Source organism: Pelophylax lessonae, assembly GCF_965119305.1.
Source record: "Pelophylax lessonae genome assembly, chromosome: 1".
Classification (NCBI taxonomy): domain Eukaryota; kingdom Metazoa; phylum Chordata; class Amphibia; order Anura; family Ranidae; genus Pelophylax; species Pelophylax lessonae.
In genome coordinates this window covers 49281132-49302432 of record NC_138768.1, presented here as the reverse complement: position 1 = coordinate 49302432, position 21301 = coordinate 49281132, and the positions used below count along the sequence as shown (strand labels likewise).

Sequence of the window (21301 nt, the reverse complement as noted above, 5' to 3'; positions counted from 1 at the left end):
GTGTCGGTGGTCCAGGCTTGCAAGGGGGCTACTTGGTCGTCTGTCAACACTTTTTTTGAACACACAATTTTACAAAGTGGATGTGTTGGCATCTGCGGATTCTGCCTTTGGCCGCAAGGTTTTGCAGGCTGCTGTTGAGAGGACTAGTCTGTATTTTTCCGGATGAGCTCCAGTTGTTCCTGGTTGAGCTCTTTATTTGGCTAGGTTTAGCCTTTTGGGAATTTTATCTGCTGTTTTTTCCACCCCATGTTTGACGCTGCTTTGGGACGTCCCAATGGTCAAGAAGATTCTGTAGATGTTTGTCAATGAATGAAAAGAGAAAATGGGATTTTGTCTTACTGTAAAATCCTTTTCTCTGATGTTCTTCGCTCTGTCTCTCCAGGGCCCACCTTCCAATCAATCCCATTCAGGAGGCTGGGGGGTCCTCAGTAGCTCCGCAGGCCGCATGGGGCCGCCATTTTCTTGTAGCCCATGTGCTCTGCATGAAGCGGCAGTCATCTTGGTACACATGGCACCATTTTTCTATTAGGAATCACTGAATGGGAGTTCTTGGAGGTGTTTTTGTGGGTGGAACTCCTCCCTGTACTCTGGTGCTGATTTTCAGATCTTTCTTCCTGGGTTGAGATCGCTGCTGACACGTGCTGTGCAGCTGTTCTGAGCCTCCTGGTGCATCTTTGGTGTAGGATGGCAAGTCTGGGGGGGGGTCTCTTTTCTCTTTCATTCTTTCTCTCTCTCTCTCTGCTGGGGGGTCTCCAGTGCGCTCTGCCTGACCTCTTGGGGGCGCTGTAGCACGGTGGGACGTTTTTTAGAAAAAACTTTTTTTTTTTTCCCCAACTTTTTGCTAAAGGGTTCCTCTGGTGCAACATAGACCCTACAGAACATGTGTCCCCACCTTGACCCCCTCGGGGAGGCCGCAGGGCCCTCCTGATGCAGCTGTCAATAGATCCTGGAATTGTGTCCTGGGTGGAGGTGGCCTTTAAAGAGCGAGGTGCTGTAAAACGCCCTCCGCCTACCCCTGCCTCATCTGATGTCTTAGATTGAGTCTGACTCAGCCATTGCAGACACGGGTCTACTGCCTCGCCCAGTCTCCTCCGATAGTGAGGATGACATTTCTACTTCCAGTGCCACGCAAGACAGGCTGGTGGACGCACTTGTTTTATCTGTGTGGGAGACCCTAAAAATGGAGGACGCAGCTGCAGTTTAAATTTGGCACTCACAAGCCATCCAGGGCAGCAAAGGTTTCTCCTTTTTCCGCATATTTTGACAACATGCTCAAATAATGGGACCGCCCAGAGCGTTCCCCTGGGGTGCCTAAGCGGATTGCTGGACGCTACTCTTTTGAGGAGTCCCTTTATAAAGAAGTGGACTGTGCCACCTATAGTGGACCCTCTGGTTTCAAGACTGAATAAAGCTACGATGATCCCAGTGGAGGATTCTCCATCCTTTTTAAGGATCTGGAAGATAGAAAGGCAGAGTCTGTGGCCCGCAATATGTACTCTCTGGCGGGGTCTGCACCAAGACCGGTGGTTACGATTGCCTTTGTGTCTCAAACTTTGAATGGGCTAAGTTACTACGCCGTGACCTGGAGGGGAAACCACTTCCTCCTGCCTTTTTGAGGAGCTTTTGGACCAGCTGGTGCAGGGGCTGTGATTTGTTTGCGATGCCGCGCTGGATACTGCTCCCATATTGGGCCGACTGTCGGTTTCGGCAGTGGTCCTCCGGCGTATACTTTGGCTAAAATGCTGGTTTGCGGATCAGACTTCAAAGAAGGCCTTGACTGATCTACCTTTTCAAGGAGATCGCCTGTTTGGGGCTAACCTGGATGACATTATCAAAGGTCTCATGGGGGTAAGAGTACCTTTCTCCCACAGGCTAACAAGGGTAAGTACCCTTGTTGCAGATGGGGTCCCTCCTTTTTCACCACACAAGTTTTTTTTCATCCCTCAGGGTCAGTCGATAAGGCAAAGCCCTTCAAGACCCCCTTAGGTGGTTCCAAGCGACCCTGGTCTGGCAAACAAAAATCTAGTTTCTCCAGACCTGAGGACATGGCCATGTCGGCCTGAAGGTGCGCCCTCACCCGTATCTGGGGTGGGAGGATGTCTTTGCCGGTTCCCGGACCTTTGGCTATCCCGGATACAAGACAAATTGGTTCAAGAGGTCATACGGTCCGGGTTACAAGATCGAGTTTCGATCCTACCCCGCTCCCCCTCCCCCGGTAAGGTTTTTCCCTTCCAATGTGCGACTGTCCCCAGATCGCTTACAAGGCTCTCTTTGGGGCAGTATGGGACCTCGTACAACAGGGAGTAATAGTTTCAATCCTGTGTGCAGGAACGTTTTCAGGTATTTTATTCAAACCGGTTTACAGCCCACAGGAAGGAAGGCAAGGTGCGTCCAATCCTGGACCTGAAAGCACTGATTTGCTTAGTGCAAGTTCAGAAATTCAAGACGGAATCAGTTCGCACGGTGGTGGCTTCCCTACAGCAAGGTGATTTCCTGACCTCCATAGACATCAATGATGCCTACCTTCACATCCCGATATGTGCAGGACACCAACAGTTTCTCAGTTTTGCTGTGGGAGAGGATCATTATCAGTTTGTGGCGTTACCTTTTGGTCTTGCCTCTGCTTCTCGGAAAGAGAGAATGGAAAAGATGGGATTCTTAAAGACTGACCCTATCCAGCAGTTGAAGAGGCTGGCATTAAGGCCACCAAAGCAGGACCACTTTTGACCTGGAGAACCATGTAGTGACTCTGCTGGAGCAGAATAGTCAAAGGCAGGTGGGTCTTTGAGCATATGAGATCAAAGGAGATATGCGCGTTGGCAGAGATGCCGATATGTGCTGTCTAAAGGTACCAAAGCTTGCGGTACACATTGTCACAAAATGTCTGTTTGCTTAGTACAGGCTTCCTTTTCCCATTGTGCTTATTGATGAAATGCCATTTCAGCTGCTGCTCCTGTTGGACCACAGCGGGTCGCATATGGACAAAGTCAGTGGGCCCAGTAGCATCCAAAAAAGCGGAGTTCATCTAGAGCCTTTCTCTGCTACATTTCGGGCATATGACAGCCCCCCCCTACAGAAAACTCTCTACTCCCTCTGGGTTATGTACATTGCCTTGAATGCAGTGTATGTTTTTTATACTTCAAATAAAGCTGTATTTTAACCACTTCTGGACCGGAAGATTTTCCCCCTTAATGACCAGGCCATATTTTGCGATTCGGCACTGCGTTATTTTAACGGACAATTGTACGGTCGTGCGACTCTGTACCCAAATAAAATTGATGTCCTTTTTTTTTTTTTTCCCCCACAAATAGCTTTCTTTTGGTGGTATTTCACCCCCCCCCTTTTTTTTTCCCGCTATAAACAAAAGAGCAACTATTCTGAGAAAAAAAACAAAACAAAATTTTTCACTTTCTGCTATAGAACTCAAAAAAAAAAAAAAATTAAAAATCAACAATTTAACATTTTAGGCCAATTTGTTTTCTGCTACGTATTTTTGGTAAAAAAAATTGCTATAAGCGTATTTTTATTGCTTTGTGCTAAACTAATTGCGTCTACTAACTACGGGAAAGACTGCCGCAGTAAAAAGGAGGCGGGCGGTCCGGAAGAGGTTAAATATCATCCCCATTATGAGAAATTAAGAAATGCTTTCATTTTTTTTTTTACTTCTTTCCATTTTGTACCCAGTACCTGCATTTATGTGATTAGTAAGAAAAGGTGAAATATAACCTGTCTTTTTTCTCTCGTTCTTATTTATATCTATATTGATGTTACCATATTTACTTAGTACCCCATAGTTAAAGGTTTGGTTGGGTTTACCATAAAGTGTTTGTACACCTCAGACATTAAATATGAACAAAGCATCTCTCTCTGTAGTGTGTACTTGTGTCAATGCAGAGCACTAAGGGATTGAATTACTAAAACTTGAAAGTGCAAAATCTAGTGCAGCTAAGCATGGTACCCAATCAGGGTCTAACTTCTGCTTGTTAATTTAAGCTTTGACAAAAAAAAAAAAAAAAACTGGAAGCTGATTGGTTTCTATGCAGAGCTGCACAAGATTTTGTACTCTCCAATTTTAGTAAATTAACCCCTTAATGTAATTTCTGTCTGCTGCTTTTTTCCCTCTATCTGCATGAGTCTCTTCTGACGAAAAAAAGAATTAACTCCGTCCTATCACCGAGAGAAATTATATTTTTATTAAATCACATAAAGTGGGGAATAACGAAGCACTTGAAAGCAATATACATTTACCGGCCACTTTATTAGGTACACCTGTTAAATTGCTTGGGAACACAAATTGCTAATCAGCCAATCACTGCATCAATGCATTTAGGCATCTAGATATGGTGAAGACAACGTGCTGAAGTTCACAACGAGCATCGGAATGGGGAAGAAAGGGACTTTGAACGTGGCATGGTTGTTGGTGCCAGACGGGCTGCTCTGAGTATTTCATAAACTGCCGATCTACTGGGATTTTCACACACCACCATTTCTCAGGTTTACAGAGAATGGTCCGAAAAAGAGAAAATATCCAGTGAGCGGCACTGATGCGGATGAAAATGCTTTGTTGATGTCCGAGGAGGATGGGCAGACTGGTTCGAGATGATGGAAAGGCAACTGTAACTCAAATAGTTACTCGTTACAACCAAGGTATGCAGAACACCATCTCTGAATAAACAACACATCAAATCTTGAAGCAGATGGGTTACAGCAGCAGAAGACCACACCGGGTGCTACTCCTGTCAGCTAAGAACAGGAAACCGAGGCTACAATTCGCACAGGATCACCAAAATTGGATAATAGAAGATTGGAAAAGTGTAACCTGGTCTGATGAGTCTCGATTTCAGATGGTGGGGTCAGAATTTTGCATAAACCACATGAAAGCATGGATCCATCCTGCCTTGTATCAATGGGTCAGGCTGGAGGTGGTGTAATGGTGGGGGGGCGGGGGGGGGGGTATTTTCTTGCCACACTTTGGGCCCCTTAGCACCAATTGAGCTTTGTTTTTAATGCCACGGCCTACCTGAGTATTGTTGCTGACCATGTCCATCCCTTTATGACTACAGTGTCCCCATCTTCTGATGTCTCCTTCCAGCAGGATAATGCACCATGTCACAAAGCTCCAATCATCTCACCACTGGTTTCCTGAACATGACAATGAGGTCACTGTCCTCCAATGGCCTCCACACTCACCACATCTCATCCAATAGAGCACCTTTGGGATGTGGTAGAACGGGAGATTCCCATCATTGATGTGCAACCGACAAATCTGAAGCAACTGCATTATGCCATCATGTCACTATGGAGCAAAATCTCTGAGGAATGTTTCCTACACCTTGTTAAATCTATGCCAAGAATGAAGGCAAAAGGGTGTCCAACCTGGTATCGGCAAGGTGTACCTAATAAAGTGGCCGGTGAGTGTATATCCATTTTAGTCTTTGGTTTAAGCACTTTAGTTTTGGAGAGGCCTATCCAAGGTGGTTCAAATGCATATAAGAATGGTTTCATTATATTCTATTTTGTCAAAGGAAAGAACTTTTTTTTTTCTTTTCTCTTTTTTACAGTAGTTATTTTTTTTGGAAGCTACTCATATCGGGTATCTGATTTTGCATAGTGTTTGTTTAAAAATGTTTAGAAAAGTTTCAGAAAGCTGAGACTAGAAATAGCTTAGGCTGCATTCACATGTCAGCGTATGGATCGCGGGCAGAATCGCCGCGATTCCGCCTGCGATCCGGAAATCATTGCAAATCGCGGGACGCCTGTGCGCTGCCCATTATTTGCAATAGCACCCCAAACGCTGAGCGATGTTGCCGTGATTTCCGCCTGTCGAATCGCGGTAACATCGCGCAAAAAAAAAATTGCGGAACGCATTACGCCCAAAAAAGTACAAGAGCTTCTTTGGAGCGTAATGCGTCCCGCTATTTTTATTTGCGCGATGTTACCACGATTCGACAGGCGGAAATCGCGGCAACATTGCTCAGCGTTTGGGGTGCTATTGCAAATCACGGGCAACGCACAGGCGTCCCGCGATTAGCAATGATTTCCGGATCGTGGGCGGGATCGCGGCGATTCTGCCCGCGATCCATACGCTGACATGTGAATGCAGCCTTACCACAGGTCACGTTAAAACTTCTAGAAATCTGTTTATCAGGATGATTTAAATTTGTAAACGAAAATAATTCTTGATGTTCCATCAGGGCCGGTTCACACTTGTGCGTCGCGGGAACGCTGCGAATATGCAGCCTGTTCCCGCATCCGCACAAGAGGCAGTTCACACTGCCATATGTGATACGCAGGGGGTGTCAATTAAATGTTAACGACACCCCCAGTTTGATCGCATATCGCAGTGCAATCTGACAGTTCGCACAGGATCGGATCGCACAAGTGTGAACCACTGTGCGATCCGATCCTGATTCGGCTGAAAAAATGCCTCCTGTGAGTCTTTGGTGCGGGTACAGTGCAAATTTAGCCATACAAAGTGTATGGCTGAATTTGCATCCGCACAGGAGATCGCATGTAATGAAGGAGCAGTGTGGAGAAAGTCTGATACATACAGGGAGAGTATCGGCCTTTTCAAGAGAAATTGGCCAACCTTCGGCCTGTGTTTACATCAGCCTGTCCGACAGAAGCCATTTGAACAGGCATGCTGGAAAACCAGCATCTGATTGGCGCTGGCAGCCAATGGCCTTTGAGCGCTGACTGGTGGGTTTTGAAGTCCAGTGTCCTCTTGGACTTCAGAGCGTGATGAGCGTTCCGCCATCACTGACTTACTGCAGGGCATTATAGGGCACTTGCATACAGAGGTACTCAAACTAGTGATATTTAATTATTTTGAAGTGGTTGTGAAACCTTCCATATACTCAGTATGGTGACTGGCCTCAGGTGATACACAGAGATGAAACCAATCCTCCTACATAAGTTGTACCTGTCAATCTGCCCTCTCTACAGCCATTCAAAGTCCTGAATTTATAAAGATTTTCTTAGTGTTCAGAAAAAAAGGAGGCAGAGAGCTGAAATTGCATCCTGCAGAGCTCAGTGAGGGGAGCTCTCAGAGTTGATTGGAGGAAATAGGCTCACCCCCCCTTCCACATAGCACACATGAACAGAGCTGAGGCCCTTGGTCAGCTGGAGGTCCCTCCCCTGTCACCATTTTTCTCTTGGTGTCAGGAAAATTTGTCAGAAGTGATTCATGCAGATGGCAGAGGAATGGGGTTGCAGACAGAAATGACACTTGGTGCTCTTATTCAGGATGAGTGCACGCTATGAAGGGTTCATATCAGAAGTTTACCACTTTAAGAAACCTATGTACAAAGTTTACAACCACTTTAAGAAACCCATAACTAGGGTAGATGGTAATCTTTTATTTGCTTTAGTCGGTGTTCAAACTTAATGATTCATTACGGCACAGCCCTTTCTATCAGTGCAGAACAAACCTGCACCTGTTCCCATGGTTAAATTTAATATCTGTTCCTAGTTTCCATGGATGCATACACTCAGCATAGTGCAAAATATTTGACACGTGTCATTTCTCTCCCCTGCTATGTGCAGCTCCAGTCTATGAACTCCCAAGAAGTCTTGTGGATGCAGGTGGTTGGTGAAACAGTTTGGAAATGTAAAGCTTTTTTTTTTTTTTCCACCCATGACAAGACATAAGAGGTTTGCGGTGGAAGTTGTCTGGCTGAATCAAACGTCAGCTTCGTATCTGTAAGGAGTACTTCAGCCACAAACCTTACACAGCAAAGCAGTCGCTCTCACTCTGGCTGCGTTCAGTGTTTCGGGATTGTGTATTAAAAGCAGTGGGTGGAGCTGGGAGCTGTGGTGTAAAGATTTGATCTGGAGTCCCAGACCAAAACAAAATATATACAAATTTATATAAATGTGTGCTACTTTATCTGGTTGAGTCATTCTGCATGCTGATAGGCATTTGGCTTGAACAATAGGGGTCAGTTGTCAAGGGCCCCTGCTGCTTGGTCTTCCTCTGGAAAAGGCTGGGTTATCAAACTCTCTAGTCGCTAATAGTATAAGAAGCCCTACAATCCATTTTGCCTCTAGGGCAGTGATGGCGAACCTCGGCACCCCAGATGTTTGGGAACTAAATTTCCCATGATGCTGAACTACACTGCAGAGTGCATGAGCATCATGGGAAATTAAGTTCCAAAACATCTGGGGTGCCTAGGTTCGCCATCACTGCTCTAGGGGATTCTTCCTCCATTAGTGTCTTTTATTCTCCTTCCATTCTGTTTGAACCCTAAGTGTTTTGATATTCCCCTTCACTGCTTAATCCTATGCTGGTTAACTCATTTCCTCCCCGTTCCCATCAATTCTCTTATACCTTCACACTGCCCCCACCCCAAACTCTGCTCTAACCGTAACCCTCACCCCAACACCCAATATCCCCCATCCTACTCCCTGCTTTCCCTACTTTTCCCCTTCAACACCCTCACACCTCTACTCTCACCACAGTGCCTTAACCTCCACCTCCCCTACAACTGCTTGCTTTGCGCCACGCTTGCGTGAAAAGCAGAATACACCACTTCAAATATGCACCGGTGTTCCCTCCCCCACTTTCACCAAGGACCTGTGCCCTCCCCCACTCTCACCGTCACATCTTCACCACCATTACTAACACCTTGTCTGCAGACATATTTTTCACCCTATGCCAATGCTCCTCCATCTCTCAAAATTACACCTGCGTATCCCTCACACATTTTAGCTCACTTCGACAGCCCACCCCTTCACCACCACAACTTTTACCCCATCTGTCAACAAGCTGGTGCATGCTTCTCCCTTGCTCTCACCCCAATCCAAGAGGAAGCCCCTCACCCCCATGCTCCTGAACCCTGTCCTCCCGATTTTCACCACTGTACCTGCAGCTCCCAAATGATATCATAACCCAACCTTGGCTGTTTTGAAATGCGTACACTTTTGGTAGTTAGTCATAAGAGATGTTGGTAAACTACTAAACATAAGATTCAGATCAGTGTGTAGAATCCCAAAACCCTTAACCCCACTCTCGCCCAATATAGAAAAGCATAATCGAATTTTAGAAAATTAGCAGAAAAAAATTGCCCTAGGCACCTTGGTTTCCAACAAAGCTTACCTAGAAGTAGAGGACATCCCTCACTGGGTCTCCTTGTATCCTGGGAAAGCTGAGGGCACCATTTTTCAATTTCTTCACAGTGCCAGAGCAACTATTTACAAAATTTTGGCCGCCTCAGCATTTTCAGATTCCTTCTAATGTTTTATTTTATTTTTTGTGGACTTTAGGTTAAGGAGTTAAATGTTTATAGGAGTTCTCTTTGTAAACTGTCCGTGTTCAGCCAAAACGTGAAAGTTAGAGTCCATTCACACTGCTGCGACTTGTGAGGCCTGCCTCCAAAGACGTCCAAAAAATGCCCGATAAATGCCTGCAACAAAAACGCCCAGGTGGAGAGGAGCCACTACCCTGCTCTATTAATAATTATAAGAAAAATTATCTTTTTTTTCTGGTTCTGGACATGCTACAGAGCTGAAACTTCACATGTACACTTTCTAGACCCCCCCAGACACTAAATCCAAAAATCTCATTTTTGATTTTTTAATAATTGTTTCAATAGTTTTCTCTCTATCAAAAACGACAATTTTTAAGAACTTTTTTTTTTGTGTGATTGAGCATGACCCAGAACCATCATATTCTGATTGGCCAAATACAAAGTCGTCTATCATACAAGTTGCGCTGAATACGCGCAAAGTCGCGCTAACAAGTCGCCCCTTATGAGGCGACTTAGAGGTCACGGCAGTGTGAACCGGCTCTTAGTGTAATGTTTTTCAAGCCTTTTATTTAGTTGCTTGATCCGACACTCCAAAACAATGAAAATCATACCGCTTAAATGCCCCCCAAACATGTATTAGTCGGATCAGCATGTGAAGAGAGCGATGTGGAACGGACAGGATTGGTTTGCTCTAGTAGACTTGAACAAAATGGCGGCAGTGTTGCAGGAATGTGAATAAAATGAGTAAAAGTTGGCTTCAGATCCTGTTCTCAAGCCTGTAGAGAACTCCTCAGGTGCATTTCCCTCTTTTTCAGGACTTAGTTATAGAGGCCTCTATGATTAAACCCTGAAAAAGGGCAAAACACAACCGAGAAGTTCTCTGCATGTAAAGAACAGGAGCTGAAGCCATCTTGTTTTATTCACTTTCCTGCAACAGGGATTCGGTTTCTGTGTGCAGACAACCGCCCTTTTGTTGAACTGACAAATACAGAAAACCACTGGTAGTATCAGGTCTTTCCTTTTTTAATAATTAAGCTTTTTTTGTATTTCGTGAAAAGATACTTTTGTTATAAACATTCATTTTCTGTGTTAAATAGTTTAATTTAGTTTTATATACAGTATCTAATGTATATGGAGTTATGGCTTTTATTCCATGTTGGCATGTGTGGACTTGGTCTGTGCATTCGATCATTGTCATTCGATCATTGTCCCTATTAAGGCATGCTTTTTTTAGGATAAATGCATCTAAAGTATGTTCTCTACATGATTGCTTGATCTTGTCTTACACCATGGCCTCAATGTTTTTAAAGCTGGCTTCAGTCGTGCCGGGGGATCTTCAGGAGCATCAAGGGATCTTCCAAGATTGCTGGAAAGGGGCACTGTATGGGATAGAAACTGCATAGGCAATGTCCTGGAAGAAGCCATGAACTGTTTTGCTGAGATGCAGAGACAGACCGAGGAGAAATTCCGCATGTGGATAGAGAAATTAACTCGACTAGACACGGACGAGGAAGGCAAACAGCAACTAGACCCCAGGGAACCTAAGCTTCACCTCGCTGGCCAGAGTTTTACACCAAGCAGTTCTTCTAGCACCTTTGTGGCTGCTCAAGATAGTCCCACCTTACCCCAGCAGGGTCTTGGCTCATACGTCAGCTACCAGAATGTTGACTCGCTAGAATTCCCGGAGTCTGCATTAAACAATAACAATTTCCCTGAAGTCTTTCCGGAGAATGGGAACATAGCTGATCCGGAAATAAACCAGTCTTAATTACAGTACAGCTTCACTGGTCATTCCTTTTCCCACTTGAATTGCACCAAACCAGTGCTCCTCCAGTCCTATGTTATAGAAAGAGTGGCTAAACACTACAAGGTCCCTTACCAAAGCTTGGCTACATGCATATCTTCAGATAATGCCCAGAAATACTGTACAATTGTCTGCTGCAAGTGCATGCCTTAGAGTCTGAAAGGGCCGTATACATAGGTAGATGATCAGTGATATGTACTGTTATACGAGACTAGATTCTGAATCTAATACTGCAGATGTAATATTTTGAAAGTGCGCAAAAATATAATATAATCCAGCCCAATTTTGGGTCACAGGACTGATCCCTATGAATTATTAATGCTCTGTATGCAAAGTAGATCTCCATTAGACTCAGGAATTTCTGATACAAGTCTATGCATTGCTCCTTGTGTTTTCAGAAATTCTTATTGACTGTATAATGTGCCTGAATAAGCTGGTCACCTGAAAATCTGAAGGAGTGAAGGGGAAATGGGTGTGTTTTTTGTTTTTTTAGACCTGAAAATATTTTTATTTCCAAATGTATGAACTATTGCGTAATATTCACAGCTTGCCACCATGTGTTTAAGCTCCAGGCAAGGGTATCAACTCTCCAGAGTTTGAATTTCAGTTTTATTCTGAGTGACTTTAAGAGTAAGAGAGGTCAGATTACAGAGATCTGAATGACATAATGGCCCCCCTTTTACCAGCAGTGCTAGACCCTGAGATTAATCAGTTATCGGCAAAGATTAGACCATGAATTGGTTATGCCAGTTGCTCCAACTGTATTGCATGCAGTGCTAGGGGTTCTTGCTATTTTAAAATTGAGTGCACCCTGTATTACCAATTGATGTGTAAAATAGATATGGTATTAATGAAATCCAATGGAAATGTGAATATTTGTCCAAAAACATTTAAAAAATGTATCACTGGTAATAGATCACAATTCTAATATACGTTTATAAATTCAGCATTCCATGTGACTTTCTCCAATGGTCGTATGCCCATTGCAAGATTACTGACGCTTTCTCGGACTACTCCTCAGACAGAATTGTTAATAGCGCAGCTTTAGAGATCTTAACACATGGAATCTATTTATTTGCAGCCTCCAAATTGTTGTGCAGGGTGCACATTTAGATCTATGGGTATTTATCCCAGCACCTCTCTTAATAACCAATCTTATCTAAGCACAGCTGAAATCTGTTCTCTCCTGTTAAAGAGACTACTTTCAGTAGTAGAAGGCTCCTTTCAGACGGCCGCTCCGCTGCTGTAGTCCGCTGCGGGACTTTTTTTTTTTTTTTCCACGGAGCGGATGACATTTGTCATCCGCTCCGTGTGCCCGCATATCATCCCATCCGTTTGCGGATGATATACGGACATAATGTAAGTATATGGCATTGCGGATGTCAGCGGATGACACAGCTGACATCCGATTTTCCTTCCTTTCCGTTTTTTACACGCATGGAAAAATGGGGTTCTGTTCCGTTCCAAAAAACGGAACAGAACTGAAAGGAGGAAAATCGGATGTCAGCGGATGGTATTCCGCTGACATCCGCAGACGATGGATGATTTGCGGACACACGGAAAGCAGCGGAGCGGCCGTGTGAAAGGAGCCGAAGGGTAGTTTTTTTTTCCTGGAAAAAATGTGTCCCTCCCCCCAGAAGTCTTATACCTGTCCTCTTGTAGCAGGCATGCAGATTTATTTAAATGGCCATTAAACCTAAAGCACAAGTTGGTTAAACCTATAGGGTTCATGCATACTGCAGTTCAAAAAGAGAAAACATTTTTTTTCTCTGCCTAAAAGTGCTTTTTTGTGCTCGTTCGTGATTTTATTTTTATTGTGCGCTTTTTAGCTTTTTCGTGCAGAAGCGTTTTTTCCACAAACCCTCCCTTCAGCTTCGTCTTTCCATATTTTTTTTTTTTTTTTTTTTGTCCTTTTTCATGCTGTTTTGGGTGCATAGGCGTCTTTTCTGCTTAAAAGCTCATTTCAAAAATGTGAGTTTGGTGCGTTTTTTTTTTTTTTTTTTCTTTCTACCTGTAAGCTCACATCCCTGTTAATTCCTTAAGGCTACATTCACACCTGAGCGTAGCGTTTTCGCGTGTTTTTTTACCACGATTTTTGTGCAGGCGTTTTTAGATTGAATATAGACCAATGGAAAACGCCTGTAATCTGCCCAAAAAGAAGCTCATGTACTTTTTTGAGCGTTGGGCGTTTTGCTCACAGCGTCAAAACGCTCAGATGTGAACAGGGGCCATTGAAATGAAAAGGATTTGTCTTGTTGGGCGTTTTGAGAGCTGATCCTAGAGCAGAAAAACTCCCCAAAAACACCCCAAAATGCCTACATGTGAACGGAGCCTAAAAGGCCATACTGTGCCTGGACACATTGGCTAACATGGAGGGAAGTTTCCAGGCAGAAAAAAGAGTTCAAAAGCCTGTAGGAGCAGCTTCCATCAGCCTCTTTTGAGATGCAGTGTGCATGAGCCCATAAAGATATGTAACTATACATTGTGTAGTTAAAAGCTTAACTCCATCAAACGCATGTAGCCCCCATTTTACCCACGTATGGTTTTGTGATCCGGTATCCCTTTTAGGCAGTATAGCCAAAGCCTCAACCTCCAGTGCAAGGACACTGGTTAAAACACACCTTCAACCTGCTGATTGGGTCATAAAGAAGCAGCAGTAGGCTGATTAAAGCGGAGATCCACCCAAAAGTGGAACTTCCGCTCAATTGCTTATCCCCCCCCCCCATCCCCCACATTTGGCACCTTTCAGGGGGGTGGGGGGGAACGCGTACCTGTTTTTGACAGGTACCCTTCCCCACTTCCGGTAGACGGCGTCACGGCGCCATCCCTCAGATGTTTGGCCCCCTTCTCCTTCCCCCGCTGCTGAGCCAATCCGAATGTGCAGCGCGTTTCGCGCATGCGCAGTAGGGACCTGCCCGTGAAGCCGCAAGGTTTCACGGCCGGGTTCCCTTACCGGCAATGGCGGCAGCAGCACCCGACAGCCGATGGAAACATCGGCTGCGGTGCTAACATCGCTGGACTCCAGGACAGGCAAGTGTCTGAATATTAAAAGGCAGCAGCTACAGTATGTGTACAGTATGTGTAGCTGCTGACTTTTAATATTTGGAGGGGAGGCTGGAACACCGCTTTAAGTCAGCGCTCTTTCTTCACATGGGCTTTAGCTTGTATAAGAGCAGTGTGAACAGCAAGTTTTGACAAAGCATTTGCAGAGCTTTCAGCAAGTTTTGGTTAAGCTTTTAAAGTACCAATCTGACACGGGTTCAAACATTATTTGATATCTGAGAATCTTTCATTCAAACCTTGCCTACAGATACCCAACAATCAATAGTACAATGTTTTCAATATAGCCAATGGTTTCAAACCAGACTGTTAACCAGTGGCCTTTGAATTGATATCCTACCCTCCACTTAAAATTTAAAATGTATTTTACGCATTAACAGCTAAGGCCTCCCCTCTTTCCATCATCTGTTAGTTGTTAGACCGGCTGCCATCCGTCTGTTAATGTCAATCCTTCGACCCAGCACTGATCGCTTGGATCTCAAACTATACTGACAAACTGTTGTCCATTTTGTTTGTTCTATTGGACAATCATCATTCTCGCATCAAAAAAAAAAGTACCGTTTTGGCTCCAGTTTGTAAATGTTGAACATAGGTCCTATTGGGAGTGTTGATTGCCTCTTTAAGCAAGCTGCTAGCAGACTTCAGAATGTCTTGAAGATGGTTGAAAGCTTGCTGAAGCCTGCTAGCAGCCAGCTTTAAGTAACAATTAACACTCCTATTATGATCTTTGTTTCAACATTTACACACTGGTGCTTCGTTAAAGCTTGCTGAAAGCTCTGCAAATACATTGTCAAAGCTTGCTGTTCACACTTCTCTTATACAAGATGAAGCCTATGTGAAACGAGCCTTAGGCATGATGAATACATCTACTGTGTTCCACAATACAGTATTCAGTGCATACCCAGCTAGCCACCACACGGATCACTGTCACATGGGGACACACTGTGGTCGTAGCTCCATGCAAATTACAAATTTTGGAAAGTTGACACTTGCCCAAGATTTATTTTGACCTGACAACAATGGGAAGGCTGGTGGTGGTAAAGGGTGGAGGAGGCAAATATAGGCTGAATATGGTACGGAGACCCTGTTTACTTCATCCTAGTATGTTCTGCTTTAAAGCTTGTATATCTTATCAGTTTTGGGATTTTAATTGATGTCTTGATTTTTCTGAGATATAGGTGTATAGCCAAAAATAGCCTCCCATATCTAAAAATAGGTTTACCTCAGGTAACAAAAATTAGATAAATGTTTTTTTTTTTTTTTTATACCTTTCAGAAATTATACTCTTCTTTCTGTATGAAACAAACGTGATTTAATTTTTTTTGGCCATTTAAAAAGCCAATGAAAATGGTGTGCACCTGTCTTCAGTTTTCAGCAGTCACAAAAATGAAAAGGTTGGTTGAGATTTGGAGGCTGTCCTTTACCTTAAAGTTTACAAGGGGAAGGATAGGGAACAGTAACCCCTACATATTTTTGTTGAATTTTAATTTTTTATTTTTTAAAACATTTTACCATGCCAGCTTAAAGCGATATTAAAGTCTTGGTTTTTTTTTTTTGTGTGTTTTTTTTTTTTTTTAAAAAACTAACATGTTATACTTACCTATTCTGTGCAATGGTTTTGCACAGAACAGCCCAGATCCTCCTCTTCTCGGGTCCGCTGGATGCTCCTGTCTCCTCTCCTTTTCTGAGTGCCCCTGTTCTAAAATTTTGTCGGTCCCATGAAAATTCCGGACCTCGTCACTTCCGGTGACGCTACGTCATAACCCAGCTGGTGCGACGAGTGGTGCGAGCCCCTGTGTGCATGCGCACAAGACATTTTCAAGATCCAATGAAATTCTAAGACCTAGGGAACAGCTGACTGAAAGGAGGTGGGGCTGAGGCATCGGGTATGTGCAGTCCACCAACTCCACTTCCGGGTCTATGCGTTCCAGACATCTTTTTTTTGTTGTTTTCTTTTCTATCACTCCACACATTTACACACATTCCCTTTACTTCAATGGAACGGAAAGGCGGACCTTTTTTTTTTTTTTTTTTTTAGCACATACCAACAGGGGTCCAGAAGCACTGCATTTCCCTTTTCTGCTTAATATAAATACTAATTATGATTATGATGAATATTAAACATTTTATTATTTCTCTCGATGTGTGTAAGGGAATGTGTGTAAATGTGTGGAATGATAGAAAAGAAAACAACAAAAAAAAGATCTATATCTGGAACGCATAGACCCGGAAGTGGAGTTGGTAGACCGCACGTGCATACCCGGTGCCTCAGCCCCGCCTCCTTTCAGTCAGCTGTTCACTAAGTCTTAAAATGTCATCGGACCTGGAAAATGTCTTGTGCGCATGCGCACCGGGGCTCACACCAGCTGGGGGTGACGTAGCCTCACCGGAAGTGACGAGGGTCCGGCATTTTCACGGGACCGATGAAATTTTAGAACACCCCCACAGAAAACCACATCCGAGCCAAGCTGATGCTTTGTATGTCCAATCACACACAGAGTCATGGCTCGGCCCGCCCCCTCTCTCTCCTAAATGGCTCACTGACTTTGACAGCAGTGGAAGCCAATGGCACCCGCTTGCTGTCTCAGCCAATGAGGGAGAGTCCTGGACAGCCGAGGCTCTTGTGCAACATCGCTGGCTCTAGATGGTGCTCAGGTAAGTATGAGGGGGCTTGCTGAACATAGGTTTTTTTATCTTAATGCATAGGATGCAAGATAAAAAAAACCTTTTGACTTTTAGAACCACTTTAAGGAGGTTGGGTTGAAGATTGTGGGGCATTTGGTTTTCTGATCAGCTTGAGTGACTCCAGATCAGAGGAATTTTATGGTGAGGTCTCATTCCCTTTTATAAGTTTCCTATCAATTTCACCCAGATTTTTCTTTTTAAACTATTGAATCCCATTGATAAAATAAAAACTCTTCTTGAGTTTATCCTGTTCGCTCCTTTTGTGTCCAAAAATATTAGCTAGATTTGTTTTTTTAAAACCAAGAAATTAAAAATGCCAGGGCATCTTTACCACCTTTAAGTTTACCATGCATTGGGCAAAAGTGTTTTTGGTATAAAAAAAGTTCAAGAATAAGTGACTAATTTTGCTTATTATAATCATGGCCCTTCTTTATTTTATTGTGGGTTGTACAAAAGTAGACCTATTTACCGCAATACCCTAAATATGTGCTGAAATGTACCTTTTCCTTTAGTCAGAATGTTCACGTTTTGTAGGTTCCTATAAACATGTTCCTACCATGCACCCTCAAGGGGCAACATGTTAGACGGGGATATTTTCCTGGATAATCACTTATATTACCCCCCCCCCCCCATTAGATAGTCATGTTCCCTCCCACCCTTCTTCCCTCTTTCATAGATGCAAAAATGCACATTTGCACGATGTAAATGTGGATCTTTGTACAGCAATCTTTAATTGTATTCTTTAATGGATGGTGACCAGTGATTTGGGTTTTCAGGCCTTATAAGCGCCCTATAACTAGGTATAAAATGTTAAGTGACCTGAGGCATTGTTTTTTTTTGTTTTTTTTTTGTTTTTTTTGTTCTTGTTCCGGTTTTTCATGGAATACACTGGGAATAACTTTTTTTAAACTCTAGTTGGTTTTTGTATTATGTTTAGATTGTTAGAATTTAACATATGTTACCTGAATATTTGAAACATTATGCAGGTTTTCTTTAAGTATGCAGTTCTTTAATTCCTTTTATTAAAAACATTTAATCTTAACCCCTTAAAATTTAATAATTAGTATCCTATCTTTTCCCAGCTGTTCTGGGGTGTTCATCAGTGTTTTTCAGTGCCAGGAATTGCATTTTTTTTTAATAAGTTAACTTTTTAATTTTATGTTTTAGGAAAAGAGAAATTTAAGCCCTAAGTTGTGAAAGGAATGTGTAAGGATAGAATTATAAAATGTACTATTGCTGACTGACTTTAAGGCTCGGTTCACACTACTTCGCTCCGACTTAGGGGGCGACCTGTGAAGTCGCGTCTTGCACGGACTTCATAAAATTAATGTCTATGCAAGTCGCTTCCAGGTCGCCCCGAAGTAGTACAGGACCCTTTTTCTAAGTCGGAGCGACTTGTGTCACTCCTATTAGAACGGTTCCTGTACCGCACAATGGGAGCGTGACGGGCCATGACTTGTCAGGCTGACAAGTCGCAGTCCAAGTCGGACTAGTGTGAATGCGGTATAAAAGTTGAAGGCCCTGTACCTGTTACCTTGTTCCTTAAGTAGGTAGTCTCTGATCTGGAACAAGCATTTATAACAGGACTTCAGTTGTCAGATCTTACTTGGCTGCAAGCTTGTTTCAAGTCAGACGTATCATTTAAAAAAAAATGAGCGGCGTCTAGACAGATAGAGATGGATGTTTTCAGGTCCGATTTGCTAGTTAGTGAAACGAGAATCGGGATAGCAGCCTATGTGTCAAGGCCATTTAAAAGTCTACAGAGGCAGGGCACACATCTTTTTAAAGCTTTGTGAAATCATTGCGGTATTTGAAGAAACCGCTGACTGGGTTTGTGGCCAGTTTTGGATCACATGACTAGGCATTGACCCCAAAGTTTCTGCCATAGAATCTGGGGTAACTGAAGTTAAGCCAGTTTGGCAGCTCTGCCTTAATTGTAAGTATACCTTCTGTCAGGGACTACCTGGTCAGTGCATTTTTGTTTACATGATCCAATGCCAGCCTGACCCTGGAACCATCTGTTTCTTTAAGATTTCTGCTGTATTATGTTTTGAAAATCCATATTAAGGTCCTTAGGCAGCCAATGGGTAAACATGGCCCATTGTTCTTGAGACCACAAACGTTTTCATTTCTTCATGAATAACCGATATTCTGGGGCCGAGCTAATGGATACATTTCATTGTCGGTGATGTCACTGGTTTCCAGTGACGGAATTGGCTGTTTATTTCCCTAGTATAGTTGGATACCTTGTCAACAGTGCTGGCGACTTTCAACAAAAGGGATTGGCTACCTTTTTGGCTTGGATTCTGGCCTCCTGTAAAGTGATAAGCTGCCTTGTTTGCAATGATTCTGGATTCCCATTCAGTGCTAGGCTGCCTTGTCGACAATTTTACTGACTTACAGTAAAGTGTTAGACCACCTTGTTGGGCAATGCTGCTGGCTTCCAGTAAAGAGGTAGGCTGCCTTGTTTGCAGTGCTACTGGCTTTCCAGTAAAGTGATAGGCTACCCTGTTGGCAATGACACTGGCTTCCAGTAAAGTGGTAGGCTAGATTTTCAACATTTGCACTGCTATTGCAAAATGGCTTCCTTTTTATAATGCAGAGACAACAGGTGTGCTACCTTTACACCAGTTATGGCTATATAATTACCTGTGTGACTGTTAATTATTAAGGGTGGACAGTCCTTAGACTAATTGTAGGAAATGGGGCATTCTGCAGAATCGTATTGACACTACATTGAGGTGGGGGATCCGCCTGCCCGCTGCTGCTGTATGAAAGCTGCTTTACAGACCTCTGGCCTATTGTAGCATTTAACCTGTGAACTGCCAAAGGGCTCTAGATACATGGCAAGTTTTTAAACTTCTTTTGTTCTGGGTATAGAATGTGCAATGATGTACAATCACAACACTAAGTCTGCCTTTCCTATCAGGACGGACTGTTTATAATGAGATGAGATGAACCTTACCGAGCAGTATTCACTGTCATTTCCTCTACTGACGAGCGATGAAACTACACGCTATAAAGTGTTAATGTATTTTCAGTTGTGCTACCTTTGCAACAAACTCTGTAAAACTTAAAGCTGTAACTAGTGTAAGTTAGTATAAATAAATCGTGTTTATCATTTGTCCGTGTGGTTTCTTGATTAACAGAAATTTGTTTGAATGCGATAATTCCAAATTAAACTCCTTGCTAAAAGTTTGATGCTTACTACTGGTTGTGACCACTTTGAGGGGAGGACCAAGTCAGGAAGTGGAGGGTAATCTTCACAGTAGGTATCCAGCAGGAACAGCCTGGTAGGGGCTCTTAACGCTTACCTGTTCACCTGGTCTAAAAGTACAAATACTACAACAGAGTTCCACTTTAAGTGATTAAGGGCAAAGCCCCTTGGCTGGTACTCTGCACAGCGTGGTGAGAGGACTATGGTAATAAGATTTCCCTCACCTCCCTATTGTCCTTTTTGCTAGTTCATGATTACTGTACAGCCAGCCCAACTTTACAGGTTGGCATTTTGGCATCGCCACAGAATGTTTTGTGGCCTACCTTGATCCCCAGCTAAAACTGTTATTTATTTTTAGATCGGGCTAGAACCGTTGGGTTTTTTTATGGCTGGCAGAGTCCACATCATGGATATCTTTCTTTAGTACCTGTCTGAGACATGATGGAAGTGAAGGGAAATCTCTCCAATGGGCACACAGCAGTAAAAACTACAAGCCTGAAGGAGTTTTACTTGAAATTTTCTAGAAGGGAACAGCACCTACGTACCTTGGCACTGTTGCCACAAAAAAGTCAAAAAAAAAAACCTCTCTCCAAAAGGGGAAGATAATACGTTCTCTCCCTAGGAGGTGGTGACTCCTATTTTTACTCTTACCAAAAACCATAACTACTTAAAAATCAAGAAAAGCTTTAGCAGCCTAAAAACCTTCAACATCTGTCATTCCTGTTGCTGACCCTTAACGCCATAAGAGCCCTTTCACACGGGCTTTCCGCCCATTGCACTCCGCTTTGCTCAAGGGGGATCCATCCCCTGACCCCTGCTGAGCAGGCAGATGACAAGTCAGTCTCCGCTCATTGTGCTGAGACGGACCTATCAGAGCCTCTCTCCTCTATGGGAGATCGGCTGAAAAAAGACCATCTGTCCGTTTTTCATCCGATCCCATCTTATCCAATCCTCCAGATGAATGGAAAATAGGGTTACCATCTGTCTGGATTTCACACAGGACCAGATAGGATAGCAGTGGACTTGTCCCTGCTGACATCTGCTGCCCCATAGAGGGTGCATGGAGTGTCCGAGTCCGGTCTACCTGAAAAACCCGACAGGCATGCCTGATTGGAAAGCCCGTGTGAAAGGGGCCTTACTGTGTCCTGTGTATGGAGTCACAGAGCCCATAGGGGGACTAGGCATCTGAAATACAGAAGTGTTGCGTGCTGAAGACTTCAGCCACAGTACCTCTTGGGAAAGAGTGGCCATAAGTCCCATTTTGCAGGGTTGCCATCAGACTACAAG

The 21301-nt window shown here is 43.6% G+C and overlaps 1 protein-coding gene and 1 long non-coding RNA gene across 3 annotated transcripts in view; both read left to right on the top strand.

The window, feature by feature from the left end:
• Window positions 1–21301, top strand: part of LOC309553501 — a 1012307-nt gene that overhangs the window by 352921 nt on the left and 638085 nt on the right. The gene's annotated exons all lie outside the window — the stretch shown is intronic.
• Window positions 1–21301, top strand: part of ARK2N (arkadia (RNF111) N-terminal like PKA signaling regulator 2N) — a 93332-nt gene that overhangs the window by 23362 nt on the left and 48669 nt on the right. Inside the window, exon 2 of one of the 2 annotated variants that reach the window (XM_082243531.1) lies at window positions 10559–10981. The exons of the other annotated variant lie outside the window; for it this stretch is intronic. Within the exon in view, the coding sequence (XP_082099657.1) occupies window positions 10559–10981 (423 nt within the window). The remainder of the gene's footprint in view (window positions 1–10558; window positions 10982–21301) is intronic. 2 annotated transcript variants of the gene reach the window in all.